The sequence below is a fragment of the Pteropus medius genome, unplaced genomic scaffold (genome assembly GCF_902729225.1).
Source record: "Pteropus medius unplaced genomic scaffold, Ma_sr-lr_union100, whole genome shotgun sequence".
Classification (NCBI taxonomy): Eukaryota; Metazoa; Chordata; class Mammalia; order Chiroptera; family Pteropodidae; genus Pteropus; species Pteropus medius.
Window position 1 is genome coordinate 28,319,959 of NW_024344378.1, and position 24,036 is coordinate 28,343,994.

The following is a 24,036-nucleotide window of genomic DNA, read 5'->3' on the forward strand; positions in this document are numbered from 1 at the left end:
AGAACTAGGGATGCCGGTCCTGCAGGAGTTCCTGGGGCAGAGCTAAGAGACCAGGTGTTTGCAGCGTGCAAATGGAACTGAGAATCTGCCCTGGGACGGAACTCGAAGGCCAGACCTCGGCTCTTCTAGGGTCCGCCCACAGCGCATGCTCTGCGGTGGCCGCGGGCGGCTGGGATGCCGCGACATTCAGCCGGGGCGGAGTCTAGGCGGCACTTCCCAGTGGCTGGCTGCTCTGATTGGCGGCGCTAATAGTCTGTGAGGTGCAGATGTCTGCCCTCGGGTGGGCGGGGCCTGCCCACTCCAGGTCTTTTCTCGGCTCACCCTCCCCTGCCGACAGGCGCTACGACTCTGAACCGTGGCTCAGGAATTTGGCTCCAGGTGAGCTCCCGCTCCGATTGCACTGTTAGGCGCGGGCGCGGCAGTTTGGGTTCTGCCTCCACGGACTCAGAGGGCGGGCCGCGCACCGCCCCCAGGGGCTCAGTCCCAACGTCCCTGAGCCTCTGAAGGCCAGTAGCATCCTCTGCGCTTGACCTCCGGCGGGTCTTGCCTGGAGCACCTGCGGGCGGCTGGAAGCCCCTCCCAGTGACCCAGGTGTCTGGGGGGTTCTCTGAAGATGTTCTCCCCTCCCCAGGCAGGCGCGGTTGCCACTCAGTAAAGCTTGCCCAGAGGCCTTGGAGTGCGGTGACAGCCAAGATTCCTGATTCCCAGCTCCTCTCCTTACCCCCAGTCGGCAGCCGGCCCGACCTCTAACTTGTTAACTCACAGGCTGGTCAAGAGTGGACTGTGGCATCTGGCCTTGTGAAAAATCCCAGCGACACTTATTTACCCAGCGGGCACTTGGCTTTCAGTACTTAACTCGGGTGAATCTCAGTTTCTTGAGAAAAGGATTTAAGGGTACAGCATAGAATGGGTGGAGGCGTAATTAACATGGTAGGTCAAAAGCGCTGCCTGCGAGGCCTGGCGCATAGCAAGAACTTAAATGGGAGCCGAAATGTTTATTGTTGCTGTTGTAATTATTATTAATATTATTATTGCTGTTATTATTAAGCTAAATGACAAGATGCTTTGGGGCTTTTCTTCAGCCACTGAGTTGTTGGACCGCCCCTATCCCACATTGCAGAATCTATATTGTGCATCTAGTAGGTGCTTGGCACTTAGGTCGTCGGGGTTCAAAATTGAGTCAGACACCCTAAGCTGAATAAAATGGCTGCGGTGAAGTACTTAATTGGATTGTTAAAATATAGAAAGAGATGAAATAAAGTTGCTAAGAGAGCCCAGAAAAGCACAGGTAATCTAGCCTGGAAGGGCATTTTCTAGAGTTTTATATAAATGGAATTGTATGTATTTATTTTTTTGGAAGGGAAAGGTCTGGCTTCTTTCACCATAATTATTTTGAGATGCATTCATTTTATTGTGTGTTCATTTCTCTGTATTGCTTAGTAGTATATATGTTCCACAATATGTTTATCCATTCACCTATTTGGGTTCTTGCAGCTTTGGGCTATTATACTCAGTCTGTTATAAATATTTTTGTACAAGTCTTTATATGGGCATACATGCATGCATCTTTTTAAATGATAATATTTATCTTAAAAAATGTAGGTGGCCTGGGCTATATAATTCCAGCCTTGCCTCTATCCACCTGGGTGTCTTTGAGAGAGCCACTTCACTTTGCCTTTAATCTATCCCCAAGTCTTTGCTATGTTGTGATTTTGTACCTTCGCTGCCGGAAACTAAATGGTCTTTGTTTATGGTTAGAGGGTTTCAGAAGAAAGGAGGGGATGGTCTTCTTTCCCTGTTTTTTTTTACAGACTCTCTTATTTCACTTTTTTCCCCCTTGGTGACAAAATTGAATCCTGACATATAATTTTGAACAAGAACAGAAGTGAGTAGATAGTGAGGGCCAAGAGCTAATATTGGCTGAACTTAAGATGTTGAAATCACAATAAGATGGCAAGAGGTGAGAGGTTAACAGGCTCCAGACTTTTGTAGATCTTCCTTTTTCTCAGCCTAGTTTCTTCTAAGTCCTTCTGTTATTTCTCCCAAAATATATTTTTTAAACCTCGTGGTAAAGAAGTGAGTAGATGTGCTGGGCTCCAAAAGTCATATATTAACAGGGGTGACCAGTGGGGAGGTTTCCAGTAAAAAGAAGAATTTCTCCTTTTTTTGCTTCCAGATATGACTGGAGTCATTTGTTTCAGATTTGCCCTTCACCTAACTTTTGCCTTAAACCTGGTTCAGAACTTCTTATAGGAACATTAATCTACCAACATAATTGTGTGTAGTGAAATTTGGACAAATAAGAATAGACTGTTTTATACAGAATGAAAATGCGGCTCTTGGGTTTGGTGTTCTGTCTGGTTCTTGGGACCCTGCATTCCAAGACATCTGGAGGAAAAGTGACACCTGTGGATCCTGAAACAAATATGAATGTGGTAAGTTTCTCAAAGTCACCTGCTTTTAAAATGAATATGACGAATGTTAATTATTTTCTTAAATTTAGTTATATGGGCTACATGGAATCACAAATTCTAATCTCTTTATATATCGTTGTGCTTGTCATGTTCTCTGAATCTTAGATTCAGTTTGTTAGACTTTCCCACCAGGTAATGTATATTTTATTGATTGTATCTTACTGTTAAAACTATATACTTCTTAAGTGATAAATAATATTTTTATAAATTTGTTTCATTTTTAAGTATCATTAAATTTGTTTAAAGAACAATAAAAATTATCAAAACTTTGCAAGAATGTTACTATTGAGCATTGCTTTTTACAATATATCAAACAAGGATTGTGATTAGCAATGTCCAGGGAGCACAGTTTAATACAAAAATCAAAATATCTGGGTAAATGTCTTATTAGAACAAATAAGCAAACATAACCCCTTGAGTAATTAAAATATTTAAGAGTTATTAATCTTAAGTAAACAATAAAATCTGGAAATGCCTCACTTAGGCATAAAATATTGGGAAAATAGAGATTAATAAAGAAAACAGAAACTTTAAAACATACAATGGAGTGACCCAGTTGAAGAATCAGTCCACCTTAGAGACTGAAATCAATTCATAGTGAACCAAGAGAATATGACCTGACATCAGGGTCTTAAAATTAAATTTTAATTCTTGACTGAAATCTTTTACCTCTCCCCGTCCTTTTATTTTTTTCCTTTAAAAATAATAAAATTAAATGCTTTCACGTATTATGGCAGAGAGGGTAATGAACACTTATTTACATTAAATCTTCTGGATAGTTGAGTTACCCATATCCTACTGAGCTCCTATTAGCAATTGCCCCATGGATCTTACGGAAAAGTGAATTTGATCACAGTTCCATATTTTTAAGCTTTTCTCACTCTTCAGCTTCACCTTGCCATTCTGTATTTTATTAGTGTAATTTGTTGATTCATTGATTAATGCTCTTTATGCTTCGTTTCCCAGGGTGGGACCTCTTAAAACAAGAAAATCAGACTGTTGATAGATCATAGTATTATTTGGCATATTTAGAAAAGAAACAAGGGTTTATTTGTGCCTGGGAGCCAGGATGGAAGCAAAGAGGCCCAAAGCTATGGTAAAATTAGACATAGTTGGTGTAGAATTTGCTAGAATGATGAGACCAAGGTTTAACCAAAATTTGTGAGTAGAACACATGGGTAAAACAAGTGGAAGATTTATTCTTGTCATGGGTGTGCTACTAGATTCAGCAGACTAACATTTCAATTGCAATTGATTTCTTAAGTAAAGCCTAGAGAATGTCATTGACATTTTGTCTTCTGCTTTGCCTGTTAATATGGAATATCTTGTCAGATTTTATCCTTAGAATTTCCATGATTATTACTCTTTTTTTTCCACAGAGTGAAATAATCTCTTACTGGGGATTTCCTAGTGAGGAACACCTAGTTGAGACAGAAGATGGATATATTCTTTGCCTCCACCGAATCCCTCATGGGAGGAAGAACAATTCTGAGAAAGGTATGGATGTTTTCTGTGTCGAGGTAGGAAAGCTCTGACAAGTAACTGCTTTCCTGGAATTTGGTCAGTTTTTATGTCAGTAATCAGATTAAGGAACTTTTAGAGAGACTATTTGAAATTGTTAAACAAATATCAGAATAAGGATCTGACCCTCATTCAATCATCTCTCCAGATGTAGCTTACTCTTTAACATTTTCTGATTCTAGAAATTTTCCCTGGTAAACTAAGATTGATGTTAAGATAATTGGATAAAGATCTCTTCTTTAGTTAAATTTTTATATGAGCAGAAGGGCTTTTGTTTGCTTCAATTCCTTCCCAGTAAGAACAAGCTTAGGGAAGGTGCTTCCTCTTCTTTTTCTATTGCCACCTCTAGGCTCCTCTCTCCATGCGGCAGTTAAAGCTAATAGTGCCACACGCCTTAGGTGTATGTGTCATGATATTGCAAAGGAAGGCACTGTGCCCTGGAATATCAGAAAAGTGAGCATGATTCTTGACTTACTCTCGGGTGGTAGGAAAAAGAGTCAGGAGAACTCAGGGCTAGATCTGTGTCAGCCCCCAAGTGCTCACATGCTTTTCACATCTGTGTGCCTTGGGTTCTTCATCTGTAAAAACAGTTGATTGGCTGGGATGATCTCAAAGTTCCCCTTTAGTCTTTATCACTCTCTGGTTCTGTGGGTTCTATTCGATATTGGTGGGGATTGGGGCAGTAGATACTCTTGGTCTTTAAAATGGGAAACATAGACTGAAAGTGCTCTAGATCTGGTCATAGCATTAGGTTCCCACCTTCTTCCTCTCTTCTGCATTTTCATGGCCCAAGGTAGAGGCCTTTCCTCTTCCTTCTCTCATATTCAGGAGCAATGTTGTTACTTTGGCTCATCTAAGCCAAACAGATAAAAAATTCATGAGGTCCTTCACAACCAATGTGACATTCATCTTCTTCTTATTCATGCCACTTCCTCTCTTGACTTCCTCCTCTATTAATAACACCATCACCCTCCTAACGACCTTCATGGGAAAGTGCAGAATCATTCTTGACTCCCATCCTCAAGGCAAGTCCTCTCTGGGCTGCCCATGTTACATGGCTGTAGTTCATCCCTTCCTTGCTCTGCCAGGCCACCACCCTACTTTATGTTCATGTTACCATTTAAGGAGATGCCTGAAATGAGCTCAGAACCTGAGAGAGGCTTATGCCACCTCCATTTTTGAGGCTTCTCATATATTAAGAAATCAAAGAATTTCATAAAAGAAATATGAAAATTCAGTCTACTTATCTTGTAAGAAATTAATGCTTTTAATACACACAAAGATAACACCGTACATCTGTACTACTTATAAGCCATTACAAGATAACATCAAACCATTATTTATTAGGGATAAAGTGAAACCATTCCTCTTTCCCTTTTTAAAGTAGTTTTTTGTTTTTGTTTTTGTTTTTTGCTCTACTGTGGTGCTGTCACAACACAAGTTTAAAGCTGTATGGTGAGCATCCTTCAGTTCTGTCACAGTGGTCCTCTCTAATTGTATGTAGAGCCTCACTTGAAGATTATTGGAGGTTTCATGATCACAAAGCTTAGCCACATGGCTCTTCTACCTATGCCAACTACTCTCTCCCTGTTCTCGTCCATCTTAACGTAGTTTTGCAGGATTAAGCTCTTTAGAGCCCAGGCATCATTACGTGATATTGCCATTCAACAGTCTTCAGGAGCCTACACATGAAGATACACATTCTTCCTTAATATTCTGTCCTAGCTGTTGTCTGTACCGTTCACTCCGTTCTGTACAGCAATGAGCCTTTGAAATTTACCGTAGTGATCTTCACTGCAAAAAACTTCATGATTCTCTGGATTAGTGGCTACAGTCATAGGCTATGTCTACGTTGTCTTTCTTTATAAATGGGGTAGAATACCTCTTTCACAAGGTTTGTGAGGAGTTCTTGAGCACTGTTGGTTGCCCATTGTCTAAGAAACACTTATTTATCAGCTGCACAAGTTTAAATTGGCACCATAGTCAAATTATGAATGATGATGTAGTTGAAAGTGTGTGTGTGTGTGTGTGATGTTGATAAGCAGCAAGGAACTGCTTTCTGACACTTGCAAATCCAACTGAGTTATTTTCTTTTTGCTAAAGTCTCTCTTGACTTCAGCTGGTGAATGCAACCTCTAGAATGCTGCTCATCCTGCCCACCATCTTCATTTCTATACATATTTTAAAAATAATTTTTTCCATCCTTCCAAGCCCAGCTTAATTTCCAACTCTCCGTGATTGCTTGAGCAGGAAGGAGACATACACTTCTTCTGAACTCCCCAGTGCCTTGCTAACATCCTTCTTAAGGTGCTTTTCTTATTCTGCTTTGGGGTTGCCTTATTTTCATACTTCTCTCTCCCCACCATCCCTCCCTTAGCCACTCTTTGAAGGCAGAGAGGCTGTGTCTTTTTATCTTTGTAGCCCTCATGGCAACCAGCAGCACCATGTCCTCTGCATGGGCACTGAGTGAGAGTTATATCAGGACAGTCTTCAGAATTGGGGTACATAACTGAGTGAAGGCAATGGGCCTTCTCTCTAGTAAAATAATACAAACACTCGTGCACACACAAATTTTATATGTATTTGTAGAGTTTATGGACCCAGTAAAGAATCTCCTGATTTAAACCATCATTTACCTGCCTGGTCAAACCTCTACTAACTAGGCAGCTTGGAATGCATATTTAGAAAGCCCTTGGTGACCTGTATAGTATGTGTGTGCTGTTTTTCACTGGTAAGCAAACTTCTCGATCAAGTGTTGAGCTACTCCTGCTTTGCACTAACTCCATAAAGGAATTGAAATTCAGAAATTCATAATTTATAAGGAAGTGGTTCCCTTTTTGTCTGCTTAGCCTTATTTCAGAAAGTCATGGGACGTTAGCTCTAGAATGATCTCAGTGTCCTGCCTGGGCCAAGGATTTGGAGTGCTTACATTTTTAACATACTCCCCTGTGGATTCCAAGGTAAAATCCTTGGTGTTGGGAACCTGCGTTATAGATACACACCACTTTTTACTGGGTGAGACAGACAAGTTCAAAGAGGGAAAGGAATTTGTGTTAGGCCAAATTCCTAGGTAGTGGGCTGACTAAAGTACATAAAACAGCAACAGCAAGGCAGACTTATCTTCTGCCTAATTGAGAAATAAATTGTCTAGTAAACAGTCATCAAATAAAGCATCATTAGTACCTGAAATGTTCTGTATCTGATGGCCTGATCTGATGGTGTTCTGGGATGTGAATAATTGCCATCAGCGTGCACCAGCAGGCATTTTGAACTTTGCTTTGGCAAAGAGCCCTCAGGGGCCACCATGAATCTGTTTTGAACATACCTATGGATGGGCTGCAACAGAAGAGCCAAGGGAACTTGTTGAAAATATTTCCAGGCTCTGTTCTTGGTGTTCCCGATTCCATAAATCAGGACCAGGGCCGGAAATGTGTGTTTTCTATGTCCCAGGTGATTTTTATACACAGCCAGTTTTGGGACGAGTGTTTGGCTTGCTTTGAAATGGCTGGGTACAAATGGAATATATATGCTCACATTTCCTCTCCCCTACCACTTTGATTTCTAATTTTTTTTTTTCTTTCTTAGGAGTAGTAGTTAAAAGCAAGGACTTTGGAATGAGGCTGACTTGAGTTTTAATTCTGGCTCCCTGCTAGGTGTGTATTCTAGGACAGGTTACTTAATTTCTGTTTCTAGGCATCAATTACCTTATCTTTAACATGGAATGAATCTTAACAACTCTCTTGTAACAGTATAATTTATGTAAAGGGAAGTGTAGAGTACATGATCAGTAGCTATTATGACAAATACTAGTACTAATAACAGCGAATCAGCTAGGTGCCAGCATGCTTGCTAGGGTTTATCTTAAGTATCCGGGTCAGGTTAAGGAAGCCTCCCAGGCCCCGGAGCTTTTAGTAATCTTAAGCCTGTCTTGATAGTCAAACCAGCCTTTGGAATTTGGGATTGTGCCGTGCCGAGGGCCGACTTTGCTGGGCCTTGAGCTTCCTTGAGTTATTCAGTCTTATAGATGATTGCAGAGAGGCGTAAAGTGAGAGTGGTTCTGACTTTGCATTACTCACTATAGAGCGGTGGAGATGCTTATGTACCATAAGTCCTTGATGCAATTTTTCCTCAAACCTACCTTTGCAGAAGAAGAGGGCTTCCTTATGCAACTTACAGCCTATCTTCTAAGCAATTCTGAAAGATTTTAGGTTATGCAAGCTCCTCCCAAACTAGCAAGGAGCCAGGTCTCTCTCTTCTTTAGGACCAGGAGACATACTGCCTGCCTCTGAATCCTGGTTTGGGATTGATTGGTGGCTAAGCAACTGTGTGCAAATTTTTTAGCCACACTGTGCCTCAGAGTCCTTATCTAAAAAATTAGGATAAAAACTTGTCCCCAACTGTATTAGTTTCCTATTGTTGCTGTAACAAATTGCCACAAAATTTGTGGCTTAAAACAACACAGATTTATTATATAGTATCTCGCCTTTTCCAATATCTAGGAGGAGACTGTATTTCTTGGCTTCTGGCCCTATCCTCCATCTTTAAAACCAGTAGTGTACCAGCTTCCTGACTCTCGCTCTGTCCCTCTTACCTGTGCTTGTGTTCTAATAATACTTTATTACAGTTACACATGTATTGTTTTTTTCTAAGTCACTATTATTTATTGAACTTCATTGTCTATTAGTCACCGTACTTTAGAAAAGGAAAGAGATTGAATAAATCCTACAAGGTTTCATAACTGGTAAGAACCAAGGTCAGTTTGGACACCCTGCTCTTTGTGACTTCCTCTTTGTTTTTCTGTTGGTTCTTCCTTGGATGTCAGCTGATTGCTCACATTGTTTTAGAACGTACTGGGGGCCTGTCCAAACACTGCCCTGGTAGAGAAGGCCAGTGCCTTGGAGGTAGGAGGAACTTCCCCATCCACCAGGTCATCTTCCTCTTGAGAGACTGTGGGCTCAGCAGATTCATTTTCGGAGCCTGAGTAATTCTCTCCTCACTTCTACCCACGCTTGGGCCTAATCGGACAGGCAGCACCACAGTGGGACGTTATGGGGCTGCTTTTTGATGGCTCTTTGCTAACTATTTAGGTGACCATGATAACGTCACTTGCCCTCTCTGGGCCAAGGTGCTCTTAGGCCTTTCCCTCAGGCCCCAGCCCTCCTAGAGCCAGTTCGGAACAAACAAATCAATTATAGGGCACAGCCAGGGGAGGTAGCCCTTGTCCTGTTGTACTGGTTTGTTGCTCAGACAAACCAGGCCCCAGGTGCTGTAGTGCATGGATCAGGCTGCTCCTGGGAAGAATTGCCTGATCAGGCAAGGTTGAGTACCATGTCCCTGCCTCCCATTCTCTATCTCCTCCATCTACTAGATATAGCTTTCTTCCAAGGACTCGGTCCAATTCCCTCCAAAATAGCTTCCCCTCTTTGGGCTGTCATTCTCTGAGGGCTTTCTGTATGGTCTAGAATGACTTCTCTCTGGCTAACCTTCTTTCCCATAGCAAATCAGTTATGAGCATGGATTCTGGCATTAGACATTCCTGGGTTCATACCCCAACTCCCCCACTTACTAGCTCTCATTCAGCCGTGGTCAAATTACTTGACTTCTCTTAGACACAGTTTCCTGTCTGTTAGATGGGAATAGTACGAAGTTCATAGGATTTTCACCATAGGACCTTAGAGCTTCTAAGCACATAATAATAGCTAGCTATTATTTTAATCAGCTTCTCTCAGCAAGTTGAAAAGAAATCCAATTAAAATCATTCACTGGAAGATGTGAATGGCACTAGGTGTAACCACACCCCCAGAGTGAAACTTCTTTTGCTAGTAAATGTTTAAAGCTTTGATTGTTGGTGGGGTGGGAAAGAATGACATAATGTTTCCCTTTCTTCCTCCTGGTGGGAGCAAGTGAGAAGGTGGGTAGGTGAGTAGGCCTGTTTCCAGTGTCCTGTATTTTGGTACCCTTTTGTATTCACCGAGTGCCAGAGGGAGGGGACAAGCAACTTAGCACCCATTTTCCACTCCAGGCCAGGATTGTTAATATTTTCTCTTTGTTGATGACCCATCATGTCTAATGGAATCATGGAAGTCTGGTGGGTTATGTCTTTTGCTGCTCCCAACACAGAAGGGCCCTTTTGTTCTGAGAGGAAAGGAAATGGGCCCAGCTTGGAAGGATGTGTACCCCATGAGGTCCTTCATATCCCTTCTATCCCCAGTCAGACAAGGCACCGAACTTTACCAGTGGTTCCCCAACCTGCCTGTGCATCAGACTCATGCAGGGGAATTTAACGTAGACTCTGGGTCCCATCCAGCTGAGGCGGTGCTAGTTCTCTTCACATCCAGGCTCCCGCTTCCTCACCAGAACCCTCTGTGGGGCAGTCTGTCTTTCATTTAAGAGCCAGCTCAAATATTTCTCCTCATGGCTGAGTAACTTGCTTTTCCCTCTGAGTTTCTGGTGGTGGTCTGGCCTTTTTCTTGCTGAGCTGAAAGGTAATAATAGTGTCTGTCTCCTTGACTGTAATGGAGCCCCCTGGGGGAGGGAACATGCTTTCCCCAGTTTGTGTCCCCTGCGTGTAGCACAGTGGCTAATACACCCTAGTTACCAGAAAGGTTTACGCAAAATGTAATGTATGTTCTGAATCACTTCTTAATTTTTTAACTTCAGTGCTCTGCTTAGTGTACAGCAGGTTCTCAAAAAAAAATTCTTCAGGTGAATGAACACGACACAGCTGAGTGCCTCAGTTTGCTCTCAAGCCATGACATTTGTCAGCCATTTACTTCTCCATGTCATCCCTTTTCCTCACCTGCTGGCATTTCCCACATGAAAGCAATAGAGTCTGTGATACACTTTGCCATTCTTGCTCCAGGTCCTCTGTATTTGAAAATATCTGGCTTGTAAAGAACAGATTCATTATTTCCTCCCTATTCAGTGCCATCTCTTGTATCTGGTTGTAATTGAGCTTTTGTAATCAGCTTGGAGTGAGAGATGGGGGTACTCCAACAAACAAAAAGAGTTAGAAAAACAGTGCCTTCTTTTCCTATTACAGTTGTCTTAACAAATCATCAAGTTTTGTCCACCATTCCCTCCCCCTCATGCACACTGGACAGCTTTGCTGTCACTCTGGAGTCTACACAGGAGGGTCTGTTTTTGTGTGTGAGCATGTGTCCATGTGCACAGCTGTGTTCTCTTTATTTCTCCGCACGGTCACTTTGATTTTGTAGCTACCCAACTGTGGCATAGAGTTGGAGGTCATGAGTACCCACAGATGACCCCTTAATGTAAATTTCCAAATTCCAAAGTAACTGAGCTGTTATTTTCTTTGTTTCTTTTTCTGTTAAACACAGACTCTTTATAACCTAGATTGCACTAGTGGTTGTTTTACGCAAAGCCAAATCCACAGAAATTTAATGTAGGGGGCAAATATAGGAGCTTTGGGAAATCCAACTAGTGTAGAGTGTGGGGCTTGGGAATATTTTAAGAAGTCTCTTAGAAGGCTAAGTTCACTCCCTGAAATAACTCTAGTGCAGGAGTGAATGGTAGGTATGGACTGAAATAGAGATATTTATGGATGTTGTAAGAAGCCTCGGAGCTGTCTTAAGTGGCGCAAATGTATGATGAGCACATGCGAGAGTTGGTGGCCTGCATTTCCTCAGATTTTTACAAACTCCCAGGAACGTGTCAGTGGTTTCTAGATGCCCATGGTAGGCTAGGAGTTACGTAAGGGTGGTGGTTAAAGGCTTTCCTGCTATATCTTCAACTTGCCGACTCCCATATTTCTCCTGGGGATTTAGGGAGGAAAGTATAGAAAGGTTTCAAGGGAAGTTTAACATTCCTCATCAAGAAAAGGTAGGGAGCTGACTGACGCCTGGTCCCCACAAACTGGTACCTGCCTCTCCTTCCAGCCTCAGTCCTGGCTGCCCCACTCATCATTTTTCTCTCTCCTCTGCAGCTCTCTCTCTCTCCCTCACTTAAGGCATCTCTGCCTTTCTCAGCACTCTGCCCTGAGATGTCCACTAAGCAGCCTCACGTTTTCCAATAAGGAGGCACAGGTTGGAACAAGCAACAAGGAATTTGCCCACCTGCCATGCTTTCCTTGGCTTCACTCTAACTCTCCTTCCCCCAGGGGAGACCACTGCAGGGGCAGACGCATGGTTATATGTTACCAGTGACCAGTAGGAAGGGCCTCTTGGAACAAGGCAGTCCTGCCCCAGTGGTCCCCATATGCTGTCACAATCTTTCCTTGGTCAGTCTGACTTTCTGATATTTTAAGGTCATATCTTCCTCGTGTTCCAGCCCCAAAGCACCTTTGAGGGGTGAAAAGTGTTTTAACGTGCCAAAGGAAGATGTTAGTACCATCGCACAGCTCCTGGGCGCCCTTTGCCTGGTGTGGTGTGGTGTGATGCCTCCTGACATCCAATGAGGCAGCCCGGCTTAGGAGGAACTGTCATTAAAACACATTTCACCAACTACAATTGGAAAATGAATTCATTTCAGTAATTATTATCGTCACTTGCACTAAAGTTTATAATTATGAACTTTTTATGATTATTATTTCTCTAACTGGATTAGCATCTTCTTCACGGAAAGCAGGGGGCCTGTTCATAGTAGGCCATATCTACCACAGTGCCTTGAATGTAGAACTTTCACGGTCAATATAGACTTGTAAAGGTAGCACTAAAACAAATATTTGATAGCAAAGAAATGCACATAAATCTGCTCCAATCTTGGCCTCTGCTTTCTATTCTCTTTCCACTAGTAGAAGGTCACCTACATGGCCCTGTCAGTACAGAGAACTGCCACTTTGTGATTAGAAAATCATAGCCATTTTGGACCTTTGCTTGAGAGTCTCACTATTTTTACAAATGAGAGGAGCAGCACTCCACATTACATAGCTCCAGAGTTACCATCCATGTCGTCAAGCACATGAATGATGCCTCCTGGAGCTGTCTGTAGGGGCTACCCTACATCAGAGGGACAGTCATTTAAAAAGCAATTTATTGATTACCAAATCCATTTTAAGACATTAACAGAAACAAAAGTTTGTCAGTTCACTTGCCATCTGACTATCTGACAAATCATTCTTTCCATTTTTCCTGAAATTTTACACTCCTCATTTGTGTACATCATTGATACATAGCCGTAGTCTAGATAGTCTATCATTTTATACTTTGTTCTTTTTTCTCTTTCAAGGCTACAGTATAAGTTTGTCTGTGCTGATATAATCCTTGTCATTGTTGATGGCTTAATTATTGCATCAAGTGGATTATAATTAATTATTTGACCACTCAAAAATTAGCTTATTTATGGTGTTTTTACTATTATAAAGAATGGCCAAAAAGCAAAGGAAACTCTAATTTATTCATTTTGACCTATGGGTCAGTTGCTATGCCACATAATTATCTCATTTGTTCCTCTTAACAATTACTTGTGGAACTGAGACTCAGACTGCTTAAGTAACTCAATAAAATGAGCTAATGTTTATTGACCATTCAGACACTTTGCTAAGAACTTTTCAGATATTTTAATTTGTTTCTGTTTAATTATTTGCTTTGGAATCTTTTCTGTGTTATTTGTAGAGCAAAGTATCAGGTTTGTTTTGAAGCTAGGTGCTGCTAACTCGTAAACACAAATTTTTTTTCAGGTCCCAAACCAGTTGTGTTCCTGCAGCATGGCTTGCTGGCAGATTCCAGTAACTGGATCACGAACCTTCCCAGCAACAGCCTGGGCTTCATTCTGGCAGATGCTGGTTTTGATGTGTGGATGGGGAACAGCAGGGGGAACACCTGGTCTCGGAAACACAAGATCCTTTCAGTTTCTCAGGATGAATTCTGGGCCTTCAGGTATATATGAATTAAATTATGACAGGGGTGTATTTCCTTGGTTCTTAACGCAGACACACAAGGAGGCAGACAGATGGGTAACTCAAGATCATATGACTTGGGAAACTGATGCATCATGAAAGGTTTTAAACATTTTTAGGAATTTAATAAATAGCAGTAAGGTAAATTATAAGTAAATGAGTACATTTAAGAATTAGATTCAATTAGGAATTTTTAGTTATTTTGGCATTCCCGGTGATGTGGGAGCTGCTGGGTAAATTGTGTCCCATAACCTTCTTCCTTCCTCCATAAACATGTATTCCAAATGTTCGTGATTCGATATCCAGAAATTTTCTTTTTCTCTCTCTTGCTTCTGGCTCTACCTCTTAATCACCATGTGAAATTGGGCACGTTGCTTAAATCCTCTGTGTCTGTTTTCTTTATGTAAAATGGAGATGATGGATACCTATCTATAAGGTTATTGGGGGATTAAAGGAGAGGATGCAAGAAAAGAGCCTGGTGCATCATAAGTGTAAGAATTGGCTCATCCATCTCCTGATGACAAACATGCACACACTCACATGGGTGTTGGTACCAGGTATAGAGACCATGCTATGGATCCTCCAGACTTGTAATACCATTTGTAATACCAGAGCCTACCTAAGGACATGAAATACAAGAATGAGAGCTTTTACCAATGACATGTATAAGAATATATTTATTGTCACATTATTTGTAATGGTGACAAATTAAAAACTACCAGATGTCCATCAGCAATGAATGGACAAGTAGATGTGGGATATTTACACAATGAACAACCTACAACTATGTGCAACACTTTGAATGTAGCCCAATATAGAAGAATACGTAGTACTTGATCCCATTTATAGAAAGTTCCAAAATGGGTAACACTAGTTTATGGTGTAAAAAATGAGGAGAATGGTTACCCTTGGAAGGCAGATTAAAAGGGGGCCCATGGGTTTCTGCAGTCTGGTAATATTCTGGGGATTTTTTTTTGTGCTAAGTCATGGTTTACCCAGCTGTATTCAGTTTGTGATAACTCGTCAAACTGCACACTTATTATTTGTGTGCTGTTGTATTTGTATGCAATGTCTCAGTAAAAGATTTCCATTTTTGGGTTATAGTTTTGACGAAATGGCAAATTATGATTTACCGGCTTCAATTAACTTCATTCTGAATAAAACTGGCCAACAACAAGTGTATTACGTGGGTCATTCTCAAGGTACTACAATAGGTATGTATCTAATAAAGATTGGAAGTTTCTATAATGTATGATCACAGAGTTTGCATTTGTTCTGAAAAGTGAACTATAAAAGGTAATGTTAGCTCCAATATAGTTTTATTTATTATTATTTTTTTAATGCCAAGCAGAAATAACGGTTAGGGAAAGAACAAGGAATTTGGGTAATATTTCATCTTCTCTGGAAATTCTGACTTTAATGTTGTATAGTTCTCTTGAATTTAAAAGACTTAATATAAGCCACAGCCTATTACGTATTTTTCTAGTTCAGCAATATGAGGATGTGAGAGGGTGGAAAACGAGAAGATTTATAAGTTCAGGGACTTCCAAAAAGCAAACAAGAAAGTACACTGACTTTTAAAGTTAAGTGGAATAAAACTAACTACAAAGATGCCATGTTATAACTTAAATAGTTGTTCAAAGTCATATGCATTTTTTGTTTATGCTGACTATAAGAGTAATGTGTGTTCATTGTAAACAAAAATAGAAAATTTATCAAAGTTTAAAGAAAATAAAAATTACTCATAATTCTAGAGAACAAGATTTCCTCCGACTGGGAACTAGGAACCTGTCACATAATTTATATAATTCCCCTTTTAGTGTTTACTATGACTAATACCTTTGTGTTCGTATCACATGATCTCCTTAGAATACATTCCTAGAAGGAGAATTAACTATATGAGATGTATAAATGCTTTTAAGCGTCTTGATATATATGGTTACATTGCCTTACCCCTTTGCCAGTTTGAGAGGCCACAAACAAAAAGTAACATGGATACATTTGCCTTTCTTATTCATTAAGTTTAGCATTTTTCTTCATTTACATTCCTTCTTCTATAATTTGCCTACTTAATGTCCTTTGCCCGACTGCTTTCTAAACTGACATCCTAGGGCCAAGTTTAAGGCGAGAAGAGACCTGAGAGGAAGAGAAGAGATAGTTTGATGCTAGGGCTCTCTAAACGTGTGTCTCTTGGTCCTTGGCGATTGATTCGAATACCTCTGTAAATTGTTCTTAGGGATGGGGGAGGAGCAATGGGGGAATGGGGCTGGTGGGGCTGAGCTGTTAGAAATATAATCTTTCCTTAGCTTGGTTTACCTTATTAAAGGAATAGGAAACATCTAGTTTTAGCAACCTAGATTTTTTCCAGTGCATATCTAGGTTGAAAATGGAAACAAGCACTTAACAAATACTTGATTTACTAGTTTAGTCAAACTCAGCATTTCTGTGCATAGTTCAGAAACCCCCATTTCAAGTGTTTGCTGGCATGTTTCTCAGGTTGCCACTAGAGAGCATCATGCACAACAGCCTTTGCCTTTTCAGAGAAAGTCCCAGGAGATGGAATTCCTGTTACCTTCCTTTGTTCCTGCAGGTTTTATAGCATTTTCACGGATCCCGGAGCTGGCCAAAAAGATTAAAATGTTTTTTGCCCTGGCTCCTGTGGCTTCAATCGACTTCTCTATTGGCCCTATAATTAAAATGGCACGAATACCAGATCTTCTCCTTAAGGTACTTGAAACTGCCTCCCCGGCTCCCGTTTCTTTTTCAGATTTGAAGAATTGGCCATTAGAGAGAGAACCTGTGCTTTCCTCCTCTGTGCTATCAGTGGAAAGTGGAATTTCTTCTTCTCTCTATGGTTTTTGTTACCTTCCTCACCCCTATTTCCAGATCCTGGGGAATCAAGGAACATGTATTATTAATTCTACACCTGAGCTCTGTGTTCTCATGGTTAATATATCAGTGCAGATCTCCACCCATCACACAAAGGAGCACGAGGAAGTCTGGGAGAGGCAGCTTAAACCTTCTTGGAGTTGTCTTTTATTCTGCCTAGTGAGTTGGAGCGTAGGAGCGGGCAGGAGATGGGAGACAGGCGGTACACCATTCCCACATTCTTGACCCTGACCACACTGACGCTGATCTAAAGACACCGTTACTGTATTTTACAATACACAAGCCAGTAACTTCTTTGGGGTCAGCCCTAGAACTAGGTGACCCTCGAAGAGCCATGTGACCCCCAAGTTCTGTTCAATGAGGAAGCCGTTTTTATGAGGAGTTGAGAGCCAGCTGAGGCCATGTGATCCATTATGCATGCACTACACATGTTTCATGTTTATGCACACACACACCTACACAGGGAATTCCATACAGGAATATATACTTAAAATCAGGTATAGCATATCTACTGGTCATTTAAGAGACTTTCACAGGAAATATAAACTGTACTTTGATCTCAGAATCTGACTCACCTAAGATAGTATTCTCTGCATACGTGGCCAGACATGCAGATAAGATGTGACCTCCTCAAACCTAATTAATGTTTAATGCCTTGGGTAATAGAAGCATCTAATTTCATTATAAACAAATCAGAGATTACAAATAAAGTACCCTTTAACTGCGAGGGCTTCTCTTAGTGCCTTCCTCGGAATTAATCACAGCGCTCAGTTTGGAGTCTTTTCCTAGAGACTGCATGGGTGAATTTACCTACATATGTAGGTCTGGAGAGAAATGTACTGTTTTGTTTTAATGTAGATGGCATCCAGCTATATATGTTGTTCTGCAGATTGCATTTTTCACTCTTGGAGAGCTATCATGTTAATACATAAAACTCTATCACATTTTTTTAAACTGCTGCATAGTAAGTTTTCCATTACAAGGAACTTCTTCTTGAATCAGACACCTGTGACAGACATTCAGGTTGTTGCTCATTTCCTGTTGCTGTATCTTTGTGCTCCTTTTTATGGAGAACTGAAATGGCTATGCCATAGGAATGCTTTCAATTTAATTTAATCCTTGGAGATTGTGATTTAGTAACTTTGTAAAACTACAAACTCCTGCTCCCCACCTTGGAGATGGTATTTTGTTAAATCTGGAGTGGGGCCCAGGATCTGTGATTTTACTAAACACCCTACATGATTCTAATGCAGGCCAAACAGATTGGTATTTGGGAATCACTATTCCAGACAAATGTTTTATAATATCCTGGGAGAATGACAAAGTGAGAGTAAATATTCATAAAAACTTTGAATTAGAGGCTCCAGAAAGTATATGTTGCTTCCATGAAAGCTGAGTATCTTCTTTCTCAGAATGCAAAGGTATACACTATAAAACATCAAAGTTGACACAAGCAGACCTGTAAGTGTGAAAGGTGAATTTTTCTATTTCTGTTATACTGTTCTGTTTTGACATAATTTTCCGTGGAGTTTGCCGCTGTAGTGTTTGGGTAAGTTCTGAAGTACCCACATCCTTTGTCAGACTTATTATGATTTAAGTCAGTGAGGCATCATCCTCTTAAATTGTTTTTAGTAAAGAACTTAAAAAATATGTACATTTATTACATGTAACCATAATGCAGATTCAAAGCCCAGAATTTTAGAAACCGTTGCCTTCTCATGTCATGTGATCTTCTCGGTGTATTTTCTCCCCAGCTAATCTTAGTGCAAGTAGTCTGTAGAAAAGCAACATTCAAGGAGACTTGGTATCTGTTTTTGGATATTGATTGTCTTCAGAAGACAAATAACAGGCTATATGTAAGTGGACCAAATTTGCCCAAAGAAGTGTTGAATATGGTCCATGCAACATTTTAAAGTTAAATTAGTTGCATCTTTTAAAAAGCAGGATATTTAACATTGAAATCTTGATAACTGATTATTTTTTTTGGGGAAAAGGAAGCTGTGAACCACCGAGCAGTTGCACGCATTAGGCTGAGCATAAGCTTTCCAGTGCTCCAGTTCTCACCATTCCTTAATCATCACTTTGGTTTGGACAGGGAGCTATTCTCTATTTCCTGTTTTAGTCATTTACATTTACATGCCTGTCTGTATTAGTTTGTTAGAGCTGTGAAGAAGAATCTGTTCCATGCCTCTCCATAAGCTTCTGGTGGTTTGCTTGGAATTCCTTGACTTGTAGAAGCATCACCTCAATTTCTGCCTTCATCTTCACATGGCGTTCTCCCTGTGTATCTGTCTCTGTGTTCAAATTTCCCCTTTCTATAAGACAGCCAGTCATATTGTGTTAGGGCCCACCCTAATCACCTCATGTTAACTTGATTACCTCTGTAGAGACCCTATCTCTAAATAAGGTCACAGCTGAGATACTGGTGATTAGGACTTTAATGTATCTTTTTTGGGGGGTAGGGTGGGGTAGGTGGGTAGACACAGTTCAACCCATAAAACTGCCTTTGTAGGTGTTCGAATTTTTCATTCCTGCTTGTCCTTTTAGAGGGTAGATATCAGCAGAAGTGTCGATTATAAGGGGGCAAATTTAGATTCAATATAAGGAAGATCTTTTTCCTCTTTCCTGTTTCACCAGTATGTGAAGATCTGCCTTGAGGATATAGTATACAATGTGTAAAGAAATGAGTGTGACTGTGTTTTAATATGCTTTATTTGTAAAAATAGGCAGCGGTGGCAGAGGAGGAACAGAGTTATTGTTTAAGGGGACAGAGTTTCAGTTCGAGATGTTAAGAGAGTTCTGGAGATGGATGGTGGCGATGGTTGCACAACAGGGTGAATGTACTTAATGCCACTGAACTGAACACTTAAAAATGGTGACAGCAGTAAATTTCAATACACATTTCAGCAGTGTTATGTGTGTTCTACCACAATTTTAAAAAATATTAAAAAAACAGTAGACATTGGGCAGGATTTGGCCCACTGGCCAATAGGATCGCATTAGATGTATATGTCCTAGGTAGGCACATTGCAGACCAACTAGTTTCAAATCTTTCTCAGAAGTCACTACCCATCCATCCAAGTCAGATGAAACTCTTTGGGGATGGCCCTGAGCTGAGTGATCATGAAAGCCATTTCCCACTGTAAAAGTCTGCTGTCAATTTATTTGATTTTCTGCCTCCTTTTTTTCATTTGAGGCTTTATACATCTGTAACATTTGCTTCTGCCTTAGCAAACATATTGCGTAAGTACCCTAGTGAGAGCACCCACTGGTCACCATTTCTTTCCTGAGGCCATCTGTGGAGACGCTTGGCACATGTCTCTGCTTCTAAGGTGGGTCATGGAGGCTTGTGTACCAGAATGAAATACTGAGATATTCTTGGGTTTCTTTCTGTTTGTAGGACATATTTGGGAAAAAAGAATTTCTTCCCCAGAATGCAGTTTTAAAGTGGCTGGCTATGAATGTTTGCGATCACGTCCTCCTGAAGGAGCTTTGTGAAAATATCTTTTTTCTTCTGTGTGGATTTAATGAGAGAAATTTAAATATGGTATGTATGTTTTTAATAAGACTTGCTTTAAACTTCCCGTGATTTCATTTTATCTGTAAATGTGCTTATTTGTGTTGGAGGATGTGGGAGAAGTAGGAAGGACATCATCAGAGCTGTCATTTAAGAGGTGCCTGGAATACCTAATGTGCTATCCTTGGGTGAGGCATTGTCAGCTTGCTACATTGTACCTCTGTGGAAACTATTGAATGAGGAGATGTGTCATAACTTGAGTCTCAATATTTATTTTTGTTCTAGTGATTTATTTCTTTAAAAAATTATGAAGTATGTTTAAACTTGAAATGGCCATTTACAAACACACACACGCACACGCACACATGCACACATTTATTTATTTAGTAAAATGTAAACCCTTCGCCGGCAATATGCCGGTGTTTCTAAATATATTTATAGTTGTAATGTTGCGTTTTGAGAACAAGTTTTAAAATTCTGGAATGGATGCTCTAGGGAATTTTTAAAAAGTGATATTAATTTTTCTTGTTCCTGATGATAAAAGTAAGTTATGATTGTTATATAAAATTTTGGAAATTTAGAAAAGTATAAAGAAGAAAATAAAAATGAGCTGTAATCTTAACCCAGACAATCCCACAGTTACTGTGTTGCTCTATTTACTTCATATGTTCTCTCTGTGTGTGTAGTTGTACATATTTTTATAGGACATATTTGTAGTCAAAGAATGTTTTGCCTGCTCTCGATCTCATATGTTTGAAATGTGGCTCTGTAGTTTTTAATGCTTTGAAGTGCAAAATTTGTTTATTATCAATGCCTTTTTAATGCTTTTCTTATTCTTTATTTCAATGTATTTGCAGTCTAGAATATCTGTGTATATAACACACTGTCCTGCAGGAACTTCTGTGCAAAACATGATACACTGGAAGCAGGTAGGCATTCCAGAAGTGCGGCTGGGGTATGTGTCAAATCAGGATTAGAAAGAGCTGCGCATCTCGTGAAGCACCTCTCTGTGAGTTCTTCCCAAACAGAGAGTGAAAATTTGAACTGGTGTCCTTTGCCAGAGTCCTGGATTCCTGCCATTGTGTGTGTGTTGCTTTTGTTATCCCCCCTGGGACCAATTGTACTGTGTGTAAGTTTACCAAACAGCTACTGGCAGTTGACTTTCCTTTCTTTCCTCATCTCAGCCTTCTGTCAGTTTTTCATTGAGTCCTAGATTTATTTTATTTCTGTGTTGCTTCATAAAACAAGGTTCTAGAGTAGCTTTGGAGAAGGTGCTCTTTCAACATTAACGCATGAGAATAATATGCCTGAGACATCAGTGGATAAACCAGAACTCAACCAATCATGGATTTAAATGGGAGCCACGAACTTTTAAAATAGGGTTTGGTTGTTTTATCACATATCACAAAAGTAATGCGTGTTCATTCATTCTAGAAAATTTAGAAATTACACATAGGCAAAAAAATAATTACAGTTCTCTTAAGATTAAAAAATAAAATTATTCTGTAATCCTACACAGACTTAGAAACTGTGTCCCCAGGGATTGAAATGTCTCTGCGTTCTGCTCTCTACCTCTTGCAGCATGTCATTTCAGAAAGAAGTCATTAAAGGTAGAGAGAGAAATAATAGTCGTAGAAACAGATTAATTTGTTTTCTTTTACTTAGTCTTTTATAACTTGCTTTTTAAAAAACCTAACGATATGTCAGGGACTTATTTCCACCTCAGGACCTATTTTTGTACAATTTCCCCCCTCCCTTCTTTTTAAAGGTGAAATAACTTACCATTTAAGCTCCAAACCAAGATGTTAAGGGTGTCTTGGATAGCAATTTCCAAACATTGAGCAGTCACTGCCTGTATTAGAATCACATGAGTTGCCTTTAAAAGTACACCTTTTAATAAAATATTGTTTAAGAAAAGTGAGGAGAGTTGGGTTTGTGGCAGAGCTGCTGGATTGGCTATAATTCGGGCTTTTAAAAGCAAAGACTCCTGTGTCTCATCCCTAGAGATTCTAATTCATTTGTACTGGAGAATCTCTACTTTCATTTTTTTAAAAACAACTTTGTCAAGGTATAAGTGACATATGGTATTCAAAGTGTATAATTTAGTATGTTTGGACATAGGTATATGCCTGCACAATGGTCACCACAATCAAGACAGTGAACGTATCATCCCCCAAAGTTTTCTCATACCCTCTTTTAACACCCTCTTCACCCCCTCCCCCTCCATCCCAAGCAACCACTGATCTGCTTCCTGTCACTATAGGTTAGTTCGCATTTTTTAGAGTTTTATATAAGTGTATAGTATATATTGCTTTTGCGTGGCTTCTCTCATTCAGTGTAATTATTTTGAGATTCATCCATGTTGTCATGTGCATTAGTAGTTTATTCCTTTTTGTTGCTGAGTGGTTAGGATTTGTATTTTTAAAAAATTCTGCCCAGTAGCTTCTTCTGCCCAACTGGTTTTGGGAACCACTGATCCAGGACATCACTGGCGCTTTAGTACCCTTCCTCAGCTGTCCCAGGAACCTTGTCTGTTGGGAGGGCTGGGGTTCGCCTCTCCATGGGCTCATCCCTAGGGAACCAGACAGGATGGGGCCTGAGGCTTTTAGCCCTTTGTAGTGGCTATATAAGGCCCAGTGTTAAGTGTCAGCAAGTCATTTGAGAGTTTCCTGTGGCTTAGGTGAGGGGATACAGGTAGTTCAGGACACACTGAAGAGCACGCCCTTACTCTGAAGGAGTGTCCTGAAACCTTCAACAGTCCTCAAATTCTCAAATGTTAATTCAGGCCCCTGCTTTTCTCCTTAGCCACATTTCTGTTTATGGTCACTTGTTTTCTTTGTATACCCTGTCACCAAAATACTCCTACCCTTTTGAGCATTTTTTACCCTTACCTAATGGATATTTTTCAAAAAGGCCCAGTTTCTGTCACCGCACTTTTGCGTGGAAGATGGCAGAGCTCAGTTGAAGGCAGATGCTGAGCTACCACCAGCTTAGCGCCCATAGCAGCCCACGTGTCATATGCTACACGCCTCAGCAAAGTGCAAATGACCACCGGACCTCACCTTTCAGAGGCCTTTGGGAGTGCGGAAGCCGAGGCTGTCACACTTCTCCGTTGTGTGTTACAGGACGGTGTTAGCTGATGCTCCGGTATGGCAGGCCTGCACTGGCCGTGGGGTCTGCAGTAGAGCTCTTGGATCACTGCCATCCGGGCTTCTGCTCTTGTTCCAGCTCCTTTTAGCCAGCAGCTGGCCGGGGTCAAAGGCCGCAGGCTGAGGTTCAGAGTACTGCTCTCGGACACTGTTGTGGTTTTAGGTTCTAATCATATTGGAATGTGCCTCATGCACATTTCTGAAGTCCAGACTCACTGCAGAAGGCGTTCAGTACTTTTCCTCTCACCGTGTCACCCCCTTGTCAAGCTATTTCATAGGATCTTCTTGATTCTCCCTCTTCTGGGCTGTTGGCCAGGGGCTGCCACTCTCTGCCTATCAGGGACATGCTGGTGTAGGCTGCGTGGTGCCTGCTGGGGGAGGCTTCTGCTAAAGGTGTTCAGGGCCTGGGCAATGGTAGGTTGAGGGCTGCCATTCAGGTGTGAAGTTTAGGGGTTCCTGTGGTAGAGGTTTGGGGGTACCCTTCAAGGCCATTTTATTCATAGTACATTCAGATTTTTACTATGTTTAACTAGCAGGATTTTTTTATTTTTATTTTTTTATTTTTTTTATCAGTTCTAAAACCTAGTCTGGGCTTTTAAATTTAGTTTATGAATCCTATTCTCCTTATAA

The 24,036-nt window shown here is 40.7% G+C and overlaps 1 protein-coding gene across 1 annotated transcript in view; it reads left to right on the forward strand.

Moving 5' to 3' along the window:
• The first annotated feature begins 220 nt into the window (after positions 1–220).
• Positions 221–24,036, forward strand: part of LIPA (lipase A, lysosomal acid type) — a 29,816-nt gene continuing 6,000 nt past the window's right edge. Inside the window, exons 1-8 of the mRNA XM_039871768.1 lie at positions 221–378; positions 2,324–2,435; positions 3,854–3,971; positions 13,633–13,831; positions 14,956–15,065; positions 16,442–16,578; positions 20,141–20,287; positions 21,115–21,186. Coding sequence (XP_039727702.1) covers positions 2,325–2,435; positions 3,854–3,971; positions 13,633–13,831; positions 14,956–15,065; positions 16,442–16,578; positions 20,141–20,287; positions 21,115–21,186 — 894 coding nt within the window. The 5' untranslated portion in view covers positions 221–378; position 2,324. The remainder of the gene's footprint in view (positions 379–2,323; positions 2,436–3,853; positions 3,972–13,632; positions 13,832–14,955; positions 15,066–16,441; positions 16,579–20,140; positions 20,288–21,114; positions 21,187–24,036) is intronic.